At 46.7% G+C, this 19,278-nt stretch overlaps 1 protein-coding gene across 1 annotated transcript in view; it reads left to right on the top strand.

The window, feature by feature from the left end:
• The first annotated feature begins 12,819 nt into the window (after positions 1-12,819).
• The window catches only part of LOC136561524 (histone H1-like), an 88,189-nt gene continuing 81,730 nt past the window's right edge, over positions 12,820-19,278 (top strand). Inside the window, exon 1 of the mRNA XM_066557861.1 lies at positions 12,820-12,824. Coding sequence (XP_066413958.1) covers positions 12,820-12,824 — 5 coding nt within the window. The remainder of the gene's footprint in view (positions 12,825-19,278) is intronic.

Genomic DNA, 19,278 nt, shown 5'->3' with positions numbered 1-19,278 from the left:
AGAGGATGTAGGCCTGGCAAAACCTATTAGTTAAAGGGCTTTTTGAAGCCATCTGTCCACCAGCTTTAGCCACCACTGAATGAAAATTGGTTTTGAAAGCAAAAGGGACAGACACTCTTAATCTTCCAGCTCCTCATCCTGCACTGCCAGCCAGCCAAAGGCACTTGCAGAGCTCAGGGAAGGAATGAGTTCCTCAGCTGAGGGAGGGGTGCTTTGCCCCTTTCAAATGGCTCTGCTCACAGTATTTTTATCAGTTAACAGCATTTACAAGTGCAATGTACCAATAAGGACTGAAACAACGAAAGCCAGCTGTATAAAAATCTGCTATCCCTTATGTGAACTTCAGAGGGCAAATCAAAAGAATTTTAGACAAACCAAGGAGAGCTGCAGTCTCTTTTCCAAAAATAAAACTGCACTTTAGTGCACCAGTCAGAAGCCCTGACTTTTGACTCCTCTCCTTAATCACTGAACCAAAATTTCTGTGCTAACACTGGCCCTGGCCCTGCTATGCTCATTTTGGGGGTGCCTGCCTTAATGGTTCATACTCACCTCTATTTCTGCAAAGATCGAAGGACAATTCCTATAACATGGGGATAATTTGTGATATTTACTCTTCACACAGCTTAGACCAAATGAAAAACTTCTAGTTCTCAGTGCAAAGCTGAGATTTGCTAAGGGCATACAAGCACTTTATTCACAAGTTTATGAAAACACCAGCAAGAGAATAAACTGCAGATTTTAGAACTCTACCACAGACTTGTAAGTAAAGAGTGAGAAACAGAGATGGTTTCCCACACAGCAACATGAAGACACAACAACTCTCTGATGAAGCTCATCCTCCTTGAGACCTGCTGCTGATTCAGTACAAGAGCAAGAGAGAACAAATCCCTGCTGAACCACAAACCCTCCATCACCAAATGTGGGAACATGACGTGTTAATTTATGCAACAGGATCTGAAGAGCAATGTAAAGGAAAGAAAACCATCTCAGCAAATGTCTTGGGTGCGCCCTGGCCTACTGGATCCGTGCACCTGGCAGATCAGCAAACTAAAGCAAACAAAAGTGGGAAGTAAGTTCATGTTTCTGAAGAAAAGAAAATAAGACAATTTCCCTCACCCCCATTCCAAGTTTGCATTATTCTACTTTCCCAGGGCTATTCCATGTTGGTTGTTACCCTCCTTCCCAGCCGTTGTTTAGACAGCTTGAGCAGTGGCTGCAGAAGTGCAGTAGGTGTTTATGCAGTTGAAACTGTAGCATTCAAGTGCATCTTTGGTCCTAATTTCAGCAGGAAGACATTATATGGAGAGAGAGAGAGACTTAAAATAGATATAAAGTCCAAGGAAGAATAAGTCCTTGAAAGCTTTGACTCAAAATGTTAAAAAGTAGCATTTGAACAGAGTTTTCCCTTAGTGGTACCTTGCTGTTGAGTTGCAGGGTTTGCTCTCTGGAGCCCAAACAGCTCCCTCAAAACTGCAGCCTGGAGAGGAGAGAGAGGAGCTCCAGCCCTGCTGACAGCACATTTTGCAATCAGCTTGCAAAGGCCCAATTTGTTAATGACAAAGTGTGTGTGTGCGTGGCAGGAGCAAATCAGGTACATTTGGAAATATGTGGGCTCCTGGCAAGGCCCTGAGTCTGTGGCTGACTCACACCCCTGAGGGACAGCCCTGGCACTCAGCAGCCACCAGCATGGACCAGCATGGTCCCTCTTGGGTGGAACACAGAGGCAAAGCTGGAAGGAGCCCCAAGGAATTGAAAATTAAGACCCCCCAGTGAATGATTGACTTACATCCCAGGGGCCTGAAAGGCTGAGCCTGGGGCTCTGGAAAACCTAAACCCAGGCTTGGCTGGAAGAGCAGGCACAGGGAGAAGGACCAGGAAGGCTGGGGCTGTTCAGCATGCAGGGAAGAAGGGTTAGGGGAGATTTCTTTGCAAGATTCCAGGGAGAGCTTATGAAAAGGAGGAAGAGGGGCCTTTTATATTGGCAGATAGTGCCAGGACAAGGAGGAAAGGTTTTAAACTGTCAGAGGGTGGGGTTGGATTGGATATTAGGAAGAAATTCCTCCCTGAGGGTGGGCAGGCCCTGGCACAGGTGCCCAGAGCAGCTGTGGCTGCCCCTGGATCCCTGGCAGTGTCCCAGGCCAGGCTGGACAGGGCTTGGAGCAGCCTGGGACAGTGGAAGGTGTCCCTGCCCACGGCAGGGGTGGCACTGGATGGGCTGTAAGGTCTCTCCAAACCAAACCATCCTGGGATTCTGTGATTCAGTGGTCTTTAAAAACCTGGAGGAGTGGCCTTAGGGAGGGAGCTGGAGAGGTTCAGCACCAAGGAACAGCTCACAGACAGTGAGTTGTTTGCTATTGCTGTTGCTTTATTTATTACCATTGATCAAAATATTTATCTGCAAAGCACAGATTCATTGAAAAGCTCAGTCCTTTGCTGTACTCAGAGTACCAAATAATTACCAGCCTTTTCAAAAGAGCACATTGCAGAAAAATAAAGGAGTAAGCGGAAGGTAGAAGGTACCATCTACCAATTCAACACCAGCCTGAGCAGGTGTGTGTGTAGCAGACTGTAATTCACTGCTGGGGAAAAATAGTCACTGGGACTTGTGTGCTACTTTCTGCCCTTTATTTAATTTAAACAGGGCTGGACAGAACAGATTAAAGCATAATATAATGAAATACAGAGAATGTGCTTTGTCCAGATGGAAGCGGCGTTTGAATGAATGGTTGTACAAAACAGAGTGTGTATTCTTGTTTATGTGAAATCAGTATCTGCAGACTACAATGACTGAAAAGTATCTATATAGGTCTACTTAAAACTGGAAAGAGAGAGGCAATTTGGAAAATAACTATTTTATCTGCTAGCAAGCTGATAAGGGAAGCGGTGTGACTGAATGTCGCTTTTGTCTGAAAGCACCCGCAGAGATAAGAACCAGAATCCTTGCAGGGATGTGTGGCCAGGCTACATTACCCGCTGGACACGGCTTAAAAAACCCACCCCTGACTAAAATGGCAAATTACCGACTTGGCAAATAGAGCAACAGAGCCCCGGCCGGTGCCAGCTGCCGGCCCAGCCCGGCGAGGCACCTGAACAAAGGCGTCTCAGAGCGCCGTAACCGAGGATGCTCAGGTGGATGCGGGGCCTCCCGGAGCGCCAGACACAGACAAATTCACAGGCAGGCAGCACAGCAGCGCTCGGCTGGCATCAGGACGTGGGTTCCGGGGGCCATTCCCAGCACAGAAGACAATCACTGGCAGGTAATAAAGGAGGCATTTATGCGATATGTCAGCGGTTAGTGCAGAGCTTAAAAGAAATGAGATCATGTGGCGAGATAGCATTCTGTGCCTTCCCCCGGGGGAAGCGGCAGCGCTGTTATTACTGTGAGCCATTGTTACCGCTACTTCTTTGAAATAAAGCGTGCCACGCCAGCGTCAGCCGATACCTGTGCGAGCGCGGCCGTGCCGGGGCGGAGGGAGCTCTGCTCAGGGCTGCCACCCTCCTGCAGCCCCATGGGGACAGCTGCCACCACCGGGCCCGGTTCTGTCCTGAGCCAGGGCCATCCCCGGGTCCTGCCCTATCCTGAGCCAGGGCCATCCCCGGCTCTATCCTGACCCCCAGTCCTGCTCTATCCTGAGCCTTCACCCAGTCCTGCTCTGTCCCGAACCGCCATCCCCGGGTCCTGCCCCTCCTGCCCTATCCCGGACCTGCTGCCATCCCCCAGTCCTGCTCTGTCCCGTTCCTGCTCTGTCCCGGTCCTGCTGCCATCACCCGGTCCTGCTCTGTCCTGGTCCTGCTCTGTCCTGGTCCTGCTGCCATTCCCCGGTCCTGCTCTGTCCTGGTCCTGCTCTGTCCCGGTCCTGCTGCCATCACCCGGTCCTGCTCTGTCCTGGACCAGGTGCTGTGCCAGTCACAGTTTCATTCCCTCCTTTCCCTGAATTTTGCAGTTAGGTGAGAGATGAGCAGAGAACATTATGGTCCAACAGCTAGTGGCTTTAGCTCTCTGGGGAACAATTATTGCATGTGTAGAGAAGGTTTCATCCAGTAAGAGACCCTACAGCTGACAACCCGCACAGTGGCCCCAAAGTGAACTAAAGCTAAAGGTAAAGCGCACTAAAGCTCTTATTCCCATCAGTTTATATGCTGTGAAATATTTCACAGCATAAACTCCACAGACTAAAACAACAGACTTTCATGTGCATTAGAATTAGCCCCATTTCTCTAATCACACGAGGTCACAGTTTTCTCTCAGGACAGTTTAGAACCTCACAGTCAGGTGTTAGTGCCCAGAAGGAGTGAATTGAATAGCTGGAGACTTGCTTATGCCTCATTTATGATTAACAGTGTCAGTCTCCTTAGTCAGCTGCCTGCCCACCGTGTTCAGCCGCCGTTTTATTCAGACCTCAAAGAGGGCACAGAAGAAGACCAGGTGCGCTGCTCAAGCATGGAACATGTTCCCAAATCAAGGGCTGGCAGGTGCACAGGGGATTACTGAGGAAACAGGCTGGCTGTGGCTTGAAATCACAGCGATGCTGGGCCAGGAAAAGGACTTTTGGTGACCAAAAGTCTCGCATGACCAGCTTGAAACGGAATCACTGTAGGAAGCTGTGGGAGCACTTCACAGCAAGAGGAAGTCAAAGGTAGATTGCTGACAGAGAAAAGTACTCCATCTCCACTCTAGAGCAGTTTCCACCAATGACTTCACAAACTTCCAGGACCTCCAGGTAAGCAGGGAAAATGATACCACAGACTGAGATTTATATTGAAAAGCAACACATTCCAGCACACAGGAACCTCACATCTCAGTTTACTGAAACCTCTGTTCTTCCCTGCAGGCAGCTCATAAAATGAAGAGAGCAAGTAGGATTTTATTTCCAGTTTGTACTTAGCAACCAAATTACCATGCAGGCTTGGGCAGGAGAGCCAGGCTTTGCTCCATTCACACAGGGGCAGTGGGTGGGAAGAGCTAAAATCCACCTCAGTCCTGAGAGCTCATTTCTTTGTTGGTAGCACTGCAGAGGTGCTTCAAAATGCCACAGTCCTTCAAGTCCTCCAACCCACCCATTTTCCACTTTTGAATTTTTTGTTAAAACAGAAGTGAATGACACAGTCTTTCCTAACAGGACCTAATGACAGTCTTCTTCCACCCTCAGATTTATTTCTGGGGCATGGAATTGTAATTACACAGGGGATTCCACTAAGACAGTATTTCAGCCTTGAAACAAAAAATTAATTTTGCCCAGATTTTGCCAAGACAATTGTTCATGGTATTCCAGTGGCAGTTTTAGATCCATCACTTGTCCTTGTGAATACAATTACCTGACCTATAGACAGGACTAGCAATTTGAAAAATGATGTGTTTAACTACATTAGATTGTAACTCTATAGACAGTGGCTACTTTTTCCCTTTGACAATATTAGATCAAGGAAATATAAAACACAATCCCTAGGGAAAAAAAAACAAAAAACAACAAAAAACAAACAAAGAAAAAGATTATGACCTCAAATTAAATGGATTTTTTTTTTGTTGATACAACACATACAGATACTTCTCTTGTCTGATCTGCCTCAACCCACAGCCTTATCTACAAGGAATCAAATAAAGACCTCCTGGAACAGCAGCTCTGGCACTGCCCAAAGATTTAGTCCCTCAAGGCTGATTGCCATAAATTATGAGATTTGCCAGAAATTCTCTCTACCTCCCTAGAATTCTGTGAGTAAGTCCCAATTGCTGGAAAACTGTTGAATAATGAATTAAAAGGATGTTCTTTCATTTGCTGCAATCCAGCTTTGGTGGGCTCTAAGAAATTTTTAAAAAACAGTGGATTAAAAATTAGTGTGAAGCCCACTCATTACGTCATGATAACAGATTTTAAACATTCTTTTTTCAAAATATTATTCTATTAAACATTAAAAACTGCAGTCTTAAAGGGGGTGGGAAACCTAATATGGGCTCCCACACAGAAGACTCCTCCTAGTCTCCTACACCAGGGCATCTGACCTTGATTTTCATTACATTTTCAGCCTGGGACAGATAACTCACTTTGTGGTTAATTATCCTGCACGGGGTCCATGGCAGTGGTTGGAGTGTAGAGCTCTTGTGGGCACAGCCAGATCCATTAGAGCCTCACCGAGGACACGAGCAGACCCAAGCTGAAGAATTTACCAACTCACTCCATATAATTACTGCCAGCCTGAGACAGGCAGGTATGGAAGGAGGAAGAAAAAGGATTTTTTTCCCTTCCCTGCAAAGTGTCTGGTTATAAATGGATGGCAGTGCTAAGGTGAGGACAACCTGAAATTCCTGTATAAGGAGACAGGATTCTGTAGGTTCCCAGCCTTCAATTTCTCGTTCATGTTTGTGATTTAATAAATACCTGAGCAGACCTGCAAGCAATTAGTTTAAGCAGGGATTGCGTTTGGAAGAGGTGGAAAGTTAAGGATGTGTTGTGTCAGAAAGGCAATGAGCAAATCACAGGGAAAGTGGTCAGAAGATGCAAAGAATACAATGGAAAGAGCTGAAAGGTATTTTGGAAGCAGCAATTGCAACACTGCAGACAAGTCTTGGCACAGAACTCATAAGCAATTAGAGAGAATCCTAATTGCATTTCAAGTATGTTGAAAACAGCCTTGCAGTTTCACATACATGTGAAGTGGGGCTGAAGTGCAATTCCCTGCAGAGAAGAGCCAGCCTCTGCAGGGTGGCAAACACCCCAGCAAAGCTCACCTGGGCAAACCCCAGCAGAGCCAGGCACAGAGGGCACAGTCCCAACCCAGAGCTGTGCTGCTGCTGCTCCTGACGTGCCATGCTCCAGCAGGGTGACAGTGACGCCAGGGTGGCACTTCAGGGCTCCTGGCCCTGCACAGGCAGCACTGCTGCAGGAGAGGCTCTGCCTTTGGGGGGTTTGGGGAGCCCAGCAGTGGTAGGAGCCTGGGGAAGAGCTGTGCAGGGCGGCAGCTGTGGGCTCACTCCTGCTCCAGCAGCACCCCCTGCTCCCCCAGCCCCAGCACAAACCCCACAGCTGTGTTCAAAAGGAACTGCTGCCTTTCACTCCACAGTTCCCATGAGAACAGGGGCTGCCCTCCAAGGTCTGCCTCCTGTGCACCCCAGAGTGGCTCTGGAAACAGCCAGGACAATCAGGCTGCTGTCGAGTGTTCTGTTGTTAATGACTACAGACTTTCAAAATACATATTCCCTTAAAATAAATGAAAAAAAACTCCACCTTTTCATGGTGAAATATTTTCCAGCTGCTACATAATCTGCAGATTCTCTTTAGAGAAAAGAGGCAGAATCTGATGGGTATTTATTTTCAAGCAGATGTGGTCACCAAAGCCACTTGGGCAGCTGCCACCCTTTCAGTTCAACAGCAGAATTCTTGAATTTAATTTTGGGTTTTGGTAGCACCACTGTTCACCAGGATTTGCAATCTCAGAAGTTGGGGGTGGGAGGGAAGAGAGAAAATACTGCAGAATGGGATAATTCAGTCATTTTTGCCCACCAAGTGCTGAGCTGTACAGGGAGATTGCCCTTTTTGGTCCTTGCGCTCCTGCCTCCTTGCCTGTGCTGGCACTGTGAGGGAGGAACAGCTCCACTCTCTGTTACAAACATCCCCAAAAACTCTCTGTGAGAGAAGTGTTTGTGTTTGTGTCCCCAAAACCTCTCTGTGTTTCTCTCTGTGAGAACTCAGTACAAGGTAAGTACAATTACCTGGCTGCTATTTGTACCAGAATGGTATTTTCATTTATTTCACACGAGCTGAAGTTTTACAGGTCCTGGACAGATTAAATGCAATATTTTCCAGCAGGACAGACAGCTTGAGAGTTCTGGGAGAGGCTCTTTCAGGTGCTGCAGTAGGATCCTGACACTGTGAGCTGCTTTGCCAGTTCTGTGGCATAGCAGAGCCAGCCAGGCAGCTCCAGCCTCCTGGTCCCACCGAGCCCAGTCTGTTGTCTCCTAGGAGATCAAACCCCTTATTTTCCATGTACCTCACTCTACAGCCTCAAGAAGGATTCATTCAACACTGTCCTGCAAATACTTTGAATATTCAGTTTGCAGTAGATTTATCGAATGCTGAGATAAAGCTTTTCAGCATTTCAGTACTTGTTCAGTTTCACTTGGAATTTACTTAAGTATTAATAAAAAATTAGTACAAACATGACCTGTGCCTATATAAATATTTGCCCATATTTGGTAAATGTTTATATATGTAATTTCTGAAAAGCACCTCTTACTATGACAATTTCCAGGTTTTAGAAAGAAAAAAAAAGATCTTTCCTCCCTGCTTTATTCACACTGTTACAGGAAATTAGTGGTTAAGCAAACTTTTCTAAAAAGGCTTAAAAAAGCACGTTTTGCAAGTTCGTTTAGTTTTGAATGAACTTGACAAATTTTGAAAGCAAACATCACTCGAGGTTGGCTAATTTAAGAGGACCAGGGAAAACCTCCTTTGCTATTTGAATTTTAAAGATTGGCCAAACTCTTATGTCAGCTGCCTTGTTCTGCAGCCTGTCTTTGAATCCTCTTAGGAAAGTCAGGGATACCCACTAACAATAGAATTAAAATCTGTCTTTAGGACTGGCAAACCATTCAGAGCTGTCTGGCTGCTTAGCATAGACTGTGCTAGGCCTCAAGAAGAGAATAGGCCCCTAAAGAAGCAATAATTTTCAGATTGTTGTGTACAATGCAGTGATAAAGCTCCCTGTCACATTTTTCTTCCCAGTTACTGAAGTTCCCATTCAGACGAATTGTCACAGCTTCTTCAATCCAAACAAGCACCCTTCCGGCCTTGTTTGCATTAAAATGTGATAAAACTAAAGGTGACTTTAGCACAGCTGTGCAGAAAAGTGGATTAGGTCAAAGTGACAGCGTTTGTTAGGCCTTGCTACAAAGGTGGTTCAAGATTTGTCTAGAGCGCTGATGTGGGAGAAGCAGGAGCTTCTTAAACCCAGACATTGGTAATAAGGCCACAAACAACAAACAGCATTTCTTTCATCCCCGCGCAGGTTCCCGATGGCCTCAGGCCATGCTGCTGACCTGCTGTCATGGGGGATTGGGGATTTGGGGTTCAGGCCGGCCCCACACGGGGAGGCCCTGCCGTGTCCCCATGCTGGGTCCTGCCGTGCCCCCATGCCCTGCCATCCCCCATGCCCTCCCATGCCCCATGCCCTGCCGTGCCCCCATGCCCTGCCATCCCCCATGCCCTCCCGTGCCCCATGCCCTGCCGTGCCCCATGTCCTGCCATCCCCCATGCCCTCCCGTGCCCCATGCCCTGCCGTGCCCCCATGCCCTCCTGTGCCCCATGCCCAGCCCTGCTGTGTCCCCATGTCCAGCCCTGTCGTGCCCTATGCCCAGCCCTGCCGTGTCCTCATGCCCTCCCTTGCCCCATGCCCAGCCCTGCCGTGCCCCATGCCCTGCCGTGCCCCCATGCCCAGCCCTGCCGTGTCCCCATGCCGGGCCCTGCCATGTCCCTGTGCCCAGCGCTGCCGTGCTCCATGTCCAGCCCTGCTGTGTCCCCATGTCCGGCGCTGGCGGTGCCGGGGCTCGGAGCCCCCCGGAGCTGCCGGCTGGTCCCACGGAGCCGCAGCTCCGGGCTCCCCTGAGCACAGCACGGAGCCGCAGCTCCAGGCTCCCCTGAGCACAGCACGGAGCCGCAGCTCCAGGCCCCTGGGCACAGCACGGAGCCGCAGCTCCAGGCCCCTGGGCACAGCTCGGAGCCGCAGCTCCAGGCTCCCCTGGGCACAGCTCGGAGCCGCAGCTCCAGGCTCCCTGGGCACAGCACGGAGCCGCAGCTCCAGGCTCCCCTGGGCACAGCACGGAGGCGCAGCTCCAGGCCCCTGGGCACAGCACGGAGCCGCAGCTCCAGGCTCCCCTGGGCACAGCTCGGAGCCGCAGCTCCGGGCTCCCCTGGGCACAGCTCGGAGCCGCAGCTCCGGGCTCCCCTGGGCACAGCACAGAGCCGCAGCTCCAGGCTCCCCTGGGCACAGCTCGGAGCCGCAGCTCCAGGCTCCCTGGGCACAGCACCCTCGGGGCAGGAGGGAGGCAGGGCTGGTGTCGGCAGTGCGGGGCAGCCGCCGCTCCCTCAGCCAGCAGGGCCTCTCCGCACCGTCCCTTCAACTCCTGCTCCCATTTTATTTGACTGCTGAGGGAAAACCCCTCCGAGGCAAAAGCCCTGGGAAACCGTACCCTTTGCATGCCCCCTGCTGGAAATTCTTTGTATTTGTCCGAAGTGGGGGCAGAGCATCATTTTCTGCAGGACGAAAAGCGCTCCTTTTGCCAAAGGCTGGCAGAATATCCACGGCGAGTCCCACCGGAGCACTTCGGGTTATCTGGGTGGAATCGGGGAGAGGCCACCAAAACCCACCTTCTCCCCACCACTCTTCAGTTCATTTATGGTTTCTAACCCAGAAGACAGAGATCTGCCATTAACCTTTACAGCCCACAAAAACTGCAGAAATGCACTAGACTGTTTTACAGGAACAGCATTTACACCTCAGCTTCTCCATGGTGTACTTTTCCTGGTCAAGATAATAGAAGGCTTCCACACTTATGGGACTTATTTCCAACCCAAATTTTACAAATAGTTGTCATCATTTCTATGCCCTGTGCTGGTGGAAATGTGCACCAGGAATTGTGGTCCTTCAGCAGGGGTGTCTGTGCCACAGGATGCTGCTCCATCCCATGGGACCAGCAACAATCACTGCATGAAGGAGCTCTGTGAGGCTAAACTGAAAGAAAAATAATAGGGAACACTTTAAAGAATTTTGGATAAGCTATAAAAGTAAGAAAAGTATGAAAGATAAATCTCTGCATTGAGTATTTCTTATTAGCAGAAGAAAAAAAAATTTAAACCTTTGTTGGAGCTTATTAAAGGTATTGATCGGCTCTTTTGATGTACATCACTCATTCTCCAGTCCAGTGAAAGCCAAGCAGAAGCACATTCCTATTTTTGCATGTCTAACCAAAGTTAGCTGTCCACAGCTCTCCTCAAAGGTTTCCTCCAGCTGGTAAGAGCTGGAAGTGAGCGTATCCTACTGAAACGAACCCAAAACCAGACACAGCACCACTGCCAGAGAGCTGCAGCCCCAGAGAGCTGAGCACCAGGAAGGGTCAGGATTTGGGAGAAATACACTGGTTTATTGGAAACAGAGTGAAGAGGTCAGGCAACTCTCAAAGACAGCATTGAATATAAACTTAGACAATCTACTGCACCTGCAAAACAGTGAGTGTCCTCCCTCTGCAGAGCGAGGCCCTGCAGGGACAGCCAGGCTGAGAAAGCCCAGGAAAGCCCTGAGCTGGAGAGCAGCAGTGCAGCCCCACAGCACAGGGCAGGGCAAAGCAAACCCACTCCTGGCTCACGGCAGGGCTGCACAAGCCTTCCTGCAGAACGGGCAGACCTGCCTGAAAGAGAGCTCTGGGGCGGGGCTGACATTTTTGGAAAGAGTTCAGGAATTCTAAAGGATAGAACCTCAAAACAGAGGGCAAAAACCTGACTTTGGAAATTAATACACCCTGGAAGCACGAGTGCCTGAAGCCCAGCCAGATAAGAGCCAGCTGACATCTGAAGAGCTCTGGAGCTGGCAGATGCTCTCTCTCAGAGCTCGCTGCATCCAGCACCCATCCAAAGGTGTAATCCCAGCACCTCCCCCTGGAGCTCCACACGGCCAGCTGGGCAACAAGGAAAGACAGGTGAGACAGATTTTAATGACTACATTGTCCACAGTTTGATTTATAAATGCATTCTCCATGGAAATTAACCCCAGAACTTCCAGTTAGGTAATTTTTCCCCCCAATTACTACTGAAGCAGTGCACAGTTAATCTTGCATTTTTCTTTAAATTATGCCTTACTTGCTACCATTCAAAGATTCCCTCTACAGGGAATTTTTGAAGTCTCAAACTTCAGGATCCACCTTGTTTGTGATATTATTCCTCACAGAAGATTCATTACTCCCTTTCCGTCTCTTCAAATGTATTGAAGACTTGAGTTTGAGGTCACGTTCAATTACTATTAATTAACCTCAGCCCACTTGTGCCTTTGCAAACTCTAACTAGGCAGTCCACAAGTGCAAATATTTTTTATAAATCCCAGAATGGGTTGGGTTGGAAGGACCTTAAAACCCATCCAGTCCCACCCCTGGCATGGGCAGGGACAGCTTCCACTGTCCCAAGGTGCTCCAAGTTTTGTCCAGCCTGGCCTTGGACACTGCCAGGGATCCAGGGGAGTCCTAGAAACTACTGTGAAGGAAAGCAAGGGGAGGGCACAGAACATGGATGAGTAGTATATCAATGTGGAATCAGGTCTAGAGATTATTACAAGGATTCAGTCTTACTGTGGAAATATCACAGTGTTGTTACTTTGATAATTATCCTGGCCAGGCATCCGGCCAAGGTGTTAACACTACTGACTGACTTTAATAATTGATAGTAGGATAGAGTTTCTGTAGTTTATAACCTGATTCTTCACACTTACACAGCTTAATTGAAGTGCAAACTCTGCAAGCCTGTAAGAGTGGTATAATTCCCTTAAACGAAGCCTCACTCCTAAGACTGACCTTTAATTTTATATTGATTAAATACAATTTATTTCTATACCCCTGCATACACCCCATACTCTGAGCACTGTAAGCACTGTAATGACACTCCCAAATGTTTTTATCCCTTGATTTCTTAACAGCTATGATATTTACTATTCTTGTTGGAGGGATTTTCACCCTGCTGCAGCCCCGTTCTCCAGAGGCAGAGAATGAGCTGGCTGTGCTGTGCCTGCTGCCTGTTGCTGCACGCCCCCAGGTCAGCAGTACACTCCAGCTCTAATCATGCCGAGATGACGTGAGCTTCAATTTCTCCCAACCTGAAGGCAAATGCCTTCTTCATCACCAGAGTGTACTTTCATTTCAAGGCACACAGAGTTAAACCTCCAGGCTTTGGATTCAAAGTAAATGCATGAAGCACAATTTGGTGCCACAGTTAGAGGGTGCACACTGTTTAACCTGCAGTCAGGGCTGGGCTTTTCCTTCTGCTTTTCCCAGGAAAAGAGAGAGAAAGAAATGCCACTCACTTTCAGAGATATGATAAATGAGACCAGGTCAGTTTGGCATTCTGTTTCAAGAAGTGCATTTTTACAATCAAGTGAGGCAACACTTCACTGTAGAATAAACATGGGAATATTTTACATGCAATTTACTTAAACCTTTCCTTAAGTTGGAAGCTAACACTTCAAAATGTCTTTAGTGTTAATGATTCAAGAGCCTAACGTATCCTGACTACTAAATACAACTTTCTGTGGTTCTTTTCATGTACCCACTTGCCTCAAACCAAATACATGTGAAAATCCAAAGCCCAGAGAGAGAGATTTTATAGCTCCCAGTCCTGGCCTGTGTGCACTCTGACAGAACTTTGATTAGGTACCAGATATCACAGGGACAAGATCATTATTCGTGTTAAATTCATGCAGTGATTTTTTTACATGATCTTTTCACTTCTCCCTTCTGCATCCCCTCAGAATTCCTGGGCTGGAGGCTGTGGGATGAATTGACAAATGACACTGTCTGTTAATAAAGTAGGGAACTATTTGGGCAGCTGTCCATGGGGGCACAGTACCAGCCCCAGAACACATCCCTCCTCTCTGGTGGACCCCAGTGGGTTTTTAGGGAGTCTGCAAAGACAGCTCCGTGTCAGGATGGTGCACAGGTGACCTGTGAAGCTCAGGTCACCCACCTCCTCTCTGTCCAGCACTCCAGCCCTGTAGAGCTCTCCACAGCTCTGCTGCTGCCTCACATAGTTGCTAAATCAGAACAAACACACTCCAGTGCTGCCCAGGCACATCTCTGGGAGGGCTGGTATGTGGAGAGCAGCCCTGCTGGCTCTGGCACGCTGCAGGGAGCACGGGGAGAGCAAACTGGGCTGTTCCACAGAGCAGGGCTGGCAGCTGCTGCACCCGGGGCTCGCTGAGCAGCCACGCACCCCAGGGCAGCACAGCCAGCTCTGCTCTGCCTCTCTAGCATCCTCCTTGTTCAGCATTCCAACAATGACACTCAGGGATACTCCCAGGCCTCCATTCCCATCTCTTACATAAGAATAATTTATGTTATTCTTGTTAAAGAATGTTACAGTCAATGAAATCTAAACAAGTGCTGAGTAACTTCCACCAGCTCTGAACATTGATTTGTGTCAGGAGCATCACTGCAGGTACAAACACACTGAAATATCCATCCTGGAGTAACAACCTCTCAAACAACAGCCCCACAGCCTCCCTACCTGCTGATTTTAATGAGAGATCACAGCTACAGGAACATCATCTCCATGGAAAGCTTTAGAGTGACTTCTTATCACTTCCAACAAAACCCAAAGCACCCTAAACTTTCCAGAGCACTTCCAGAAGTGACCACAGCTGACCTACCACTCTGATCCAGACACTCAAGCTGATAGCAGAGTTCTATTCTTAAGTCCCTTCACTGTTCTCCTCAAGGACCGTTTGGAGATGTTTCAGAGCTCAGTCAGATCCTACAAATGTTCACCACCATTTTTCCACCCTGCAGTGCCTCTCAGATTTTGTGGGAATGTAAACGATGGTGGAGGAAACCAAATCTGGACAGTGAAGCCCATTCTGGAATTTCAGTGCAGACATTGTGACAGTAAACTAAGACATTGTCAAAGTCCTAGTGAGATACATAAAAAATTGAAGCAACCTTTTAATTCCTGCGCTGATACTGTGAAGAAATCCCATGGGCTTGAAGCATCTTTCACTTGGTTTCATTTCCATTTCAAATTACAAAGGCTTTTCTGTGCTCTTACTTTATAGTGAGTGTGGCATAATGATTCCATCCCTGATCAGAAATTTGCATAACTTATGTTAATAGTAGTTGGGTTCATGTTACATTCTTCATCTTAAAATCTAGAATTGATCATAGACACTCACTATTATGAGCCTTATTAAAATATTCTTCCCCTTTCTCACATTGAATTTTACTGCCCCATATGTTGTGTTATACAGTGAAGGCAAAGAACTTTAAAGGAAACCAGGGCTACACTCAATTTTCTATATAAGGAGATCACCCTATCTTTATTCTTTTTAACCTTTCTCCAGGTTTGAAGATGTAGGAGCATCAATGTTTGTATCTAAATAGACTTGAAAGTGATTACTGCAAAGCCAAGCAGCTGAAACCTGCTCAGTACTGGTGAGCAAATGTCAAAATAATTGCGAATAATTGCATAATAATTAAATAAAGGGAATATTATTTAAGCTCACTTGAATATAAAATCAATCAGAAATTAAGATAAAAGATGCCAATATTTTTAACAGCACTCCAGTGCACAGGTATTATTACAACTTTAAAGAAATATACATAAAAACCCAATAAGCAAAACCAAAACACCAAAATCTTCTTTGTATAGTCCATTGCATTGCTTATCTTTATTTAACAGAGTCTTCTTTATTTTTGAAAATTTGGTTGCTTAGTGTGTGGCTTCATCCTCTGTGCAGACCCATCAGAAAAAGTTAAGTGTTTGTTTTCTAAACACAACATTGTCCAGCATGGAAAATGTTTACACCAAAACTTTCCTTCCTTTTCACTTTCAAAAACCTCTTCCTCCAAGCTCAGACCTACTGAAATGTCTCAATGCAGGGTTTTCTCATGGGCAGAAATATTGAATTCTTCCCAGACAAGACTGAGACATTTGCATGAATCACAGAACCATAGCATGTCCTGAGCTGGAAGGAACGCACAGGTATGGAAGTACACTAGGAAGAAAATATAATATAATAAATCCTTGAATCACACTAAAATGGCACAGTTATTTCCACCTTTGCAAATTGCTTTGGTCGAATTTTGACCAGGAGCACAGCCCTAGGATAAAGGCTGTGCTATTCACTGAGGGCTATTCCCTGTCACCTCCATAGGAAACTCCCATCCAAAAAGCTCAGAGCATTTCCTGAGTTACTTGTTTAACTTCACCCTTCCACTGTTTGAATGTTAGTAAATAGACCAGTGAATTTTATTTTTTCTTTTTCAAAAGAATCCCCAGGGCTCAGTTTTTAGCTCCTGCTGGCAAGATAGGAAGGTGAGCTTTGCACAGCCTGCTCACATTCCCCCCTGCACACAGGGAAAAACTTTCCTATGACAAAAAGGTACAGAAAATTACAATGACTTGTACAAAAATAAAAGCCAGTTGCTGGTATTTCGTGTGTTTGCAGGAGCTCACACGAAGGTCTGTTGGGGCAGAGTTTGGCCCTCTGGTTACTGACACCCAGAGTGAGGCATTTTGTCATTCTTTTGGCTGAATATAAAGTGACATCTACATTGTTGCTGTCACAGTTTGCTTGCTTATCATTACTGTCACTATTACACACTGGAGATTTTACTCCCCAGTGATGACTCAGAGCAGAAAGCAAAGTTGTTGGCAATAGGGTTTCAAGAATTCCCTTTCAAAACACTGCTGAGACAAAGCTGGTCAGATGCTGGAACACAATCCAAATGCACCCAAATGTAATAATTTCTGTCTTATTTTGTTCTGCAGACACAGCCCATCATTACATCCTCCCAGCATGGGGGGTTCAGCTCTTAAAGGATTGATGGGATTTAGCCCCAGTTTCCATTAACACCAGTGACCCCCCCATCACTGCTTTGGGAGTTACCTGGGGCAGTTTTCCTCTCTGGCTGCACAGGGGTTTGTACCCCCAGCTCCCCCAAGGTGAGGAAGAATTAACTTTGTCTCTTTTCTGTTCCCTGATCAGAGAATAGTTTTTGTAACTTCTGACTGATAATCTTCTAAGTCCCAAACTTAGGTGGCTGTTTTGCTTTAGGGAAAGGAGGATCAACAGGCTCAAGGTTTTCCAGCCTTAATATCCCTGTTGTTAATGCTAAAGAGCACAGTACATATATTTTCAATCTTGCTGAGTTAAACCTTCATTTAATTAACTATATGTACATACACACAAACCAATTCTGTTTTACAGTCCTTAGCCAAAGCTGCATGTCAATCTAAAAATTAAATAATAGAAAACAGACATTTAGCTTAGTTTATATAACCTGACAGTGCTCCTATCCTTCCTCTGCTTCACCTAGTGTCATCTTTCAGTGTTCCTCTCTAATTTTATTTGGAACAAAATAAAAAGATTAAGATAAAATAATTCCCAAAAGATAATTGCAAAATGATTTATGTGCAGGTGTTAAATTATTTCTGGCATTGATGTTCCATAGAGTGCAACGTTACAACATTATGGTATTCAAAAGAGCATCTACATTTGATAATCCTGCTAATCATCAAAAGACGCTGGATCTGAATCCCGAAGGCAATGTTACATTTTGATTAAATTTTATCATCCGTGATTCTGTTTACGGTTCACTAAGGTATGAATTTCTTTCACATTCCATTGGGTTTACAGCTTATTGTGTTTGACTTGGAACACAGTCAGCTGGAGCTTGCCCTGAGCCACCAGCTCTCCAGCTACTGCTTTTGCACACTTCAGAGCCATCCTGGGCGTGAGCAGTTCCAGGTTTTCCAGCACCTCCTGCTCCATCCCCACAGTGGTTAAAAGCTGAGCCCCCAGCACAGGCTGGGTCCCCCAGAGCTGGGTCTCTGCTGGCTCCCCAAGAGCCAGCCCAGGCAGCAGAACACATTTCCAACCCCAAATTGCCAAATGGCAGAACAACTTGTAGGGCAGGCTGTAAGCACAGATTAGTGTTGTGTACACTGCTGCAAGTGGTGCAGTAATGCTTGAGAGAGCTTGTTGTAATTAAACTCTACTCCTAGGAATCTTAATCCCGAGGCTTTCTGATTTGTAATTCCAACTTCACGGCTGCACAACCAATTTTCTGTTCTCCAGATAGAGCCCCGGGCTGTGGGATCTTTCCACACCGGGGTGCACACGACAGCAGCTCCACTTTAAAACCATGTGCCTGGCTGGAAGAGCCACAGCTTCTGGAGAGTAGCTCCGTGCCCCCTTCACACTCATTGCACACCAGAGCACTGAGTGTCACAGCTCTGCCCCCTCCTCTCCTGCAGGCTGCACTCAGCTGCATCTCACACCACCTCCCAGTGCATCCCTCCACCTCTACACACAGCTGAGAGCACACCTGGCAGCTCTGGGCACAACACTCAGATGTGGCCCTTCCCAGCCAGCTGGGAGCATTTGAGAGGCTGAAGGAGGGGATTGTTGTACTGGGAGGTGAGGGAGCACACCCAGACACGCACACTCTGGGGGAGTACAGCCCACACTGGCACTTAGCCTCTCACTGCAGCCGTTCCTGTAAGTGGGACCACACAAAAAACACCCCAGACCCCTCCTTGCCCTGCAGGGATTCTACCATCTTTTGTGATAATAATAATAATAATGATGATGATGATGATGATGATGATAATAATAATAATAATAATAATAATAATAACCCCACAAACTGCAAGAAGCCCTCCAGACTGCTGAACTGGCTGCCAGCTGCAGGTGCCAGGCTGCTGTCCCTGTATCTGAGAGAAGTTGCCCCCCTGTCCCATCATGGCCCTGGCTTTGGCTACTTCAAGGGCATTTGTGCCATGACAAGTAACCAGAGTGGCTCTGGCAATTCAGACCTTGGCACCAGAGCTTGTTTTTGATGTATCAAAGGCAGCAACTAAACCTCTGGCTGGAGGAAGGTGAGAGGAAAACAGGAAGATGGATGGTTCTTTCTATTCTTCAGTTTACACATTTCTTACATTTAGAGGAATAGTTTCGAGTTGCTTTTAGATACATTATAATGTCTTGCATCAAATAAATAAAGAATAAAAAGAAAGGAAAATGCTCAGAGAACAAAGAAAAATGCCTTTAGCACTACAGGTTAAAAAAAATGAAAATATGACGATGAACGTTAACTTTATTTTCAACATTCCTCACATTTTTTTTGGTGATAAATGACTTCACATGTAGTTGCCTTCGGGGTTATATCCACAACTTCATTCTTCTTGTTATTCTGAATAAAATTTAAGGTGGACACTAGAAAGACTTTTCTAAAACCCAACTGGTGCATGCACACAGCCCCCATTTGGTTCACACAGGGTAGAAAAACACTGAGAAACAATCATGGAACACTTGTTGCAAACAAAGCTGGGATTTTCCTCTTGCCTACAAGTGCGTTGTTGCAGGATTGGCCTTTCCTGTTGGATTCAGACAAACTTCAGGGACACACATGGAAAAGGTGAATGGTAACAGCAACCAGGCTACTGAGGGAGCATTGGAATTTGTGAAGTAGCCTGGATTCTTTCCTGCACACAAATAAATAATGATTTCTTGTAATGAATGGGCGGCTTTAGT

This window comes from Molothrus aeneus, chromosome 12 (assembly GCF_037042795.1).
Source record: "Molothrus aeneus isolate 106 chromosome 12, BPBGC_Maene_1.0, whole genome shotgun sequence".
Lineage (NCBI taxonomy): Eukaryota > Metazoa > Chordata > Aves > Passeriformes > Icteridae > Molothrus > Molothrus aeneus.
The sequence above is the reverse complement of the archived record's forward strand: the minus strand, read 5'-3'. Positions and strand labels throughout refer to the sequence as shown.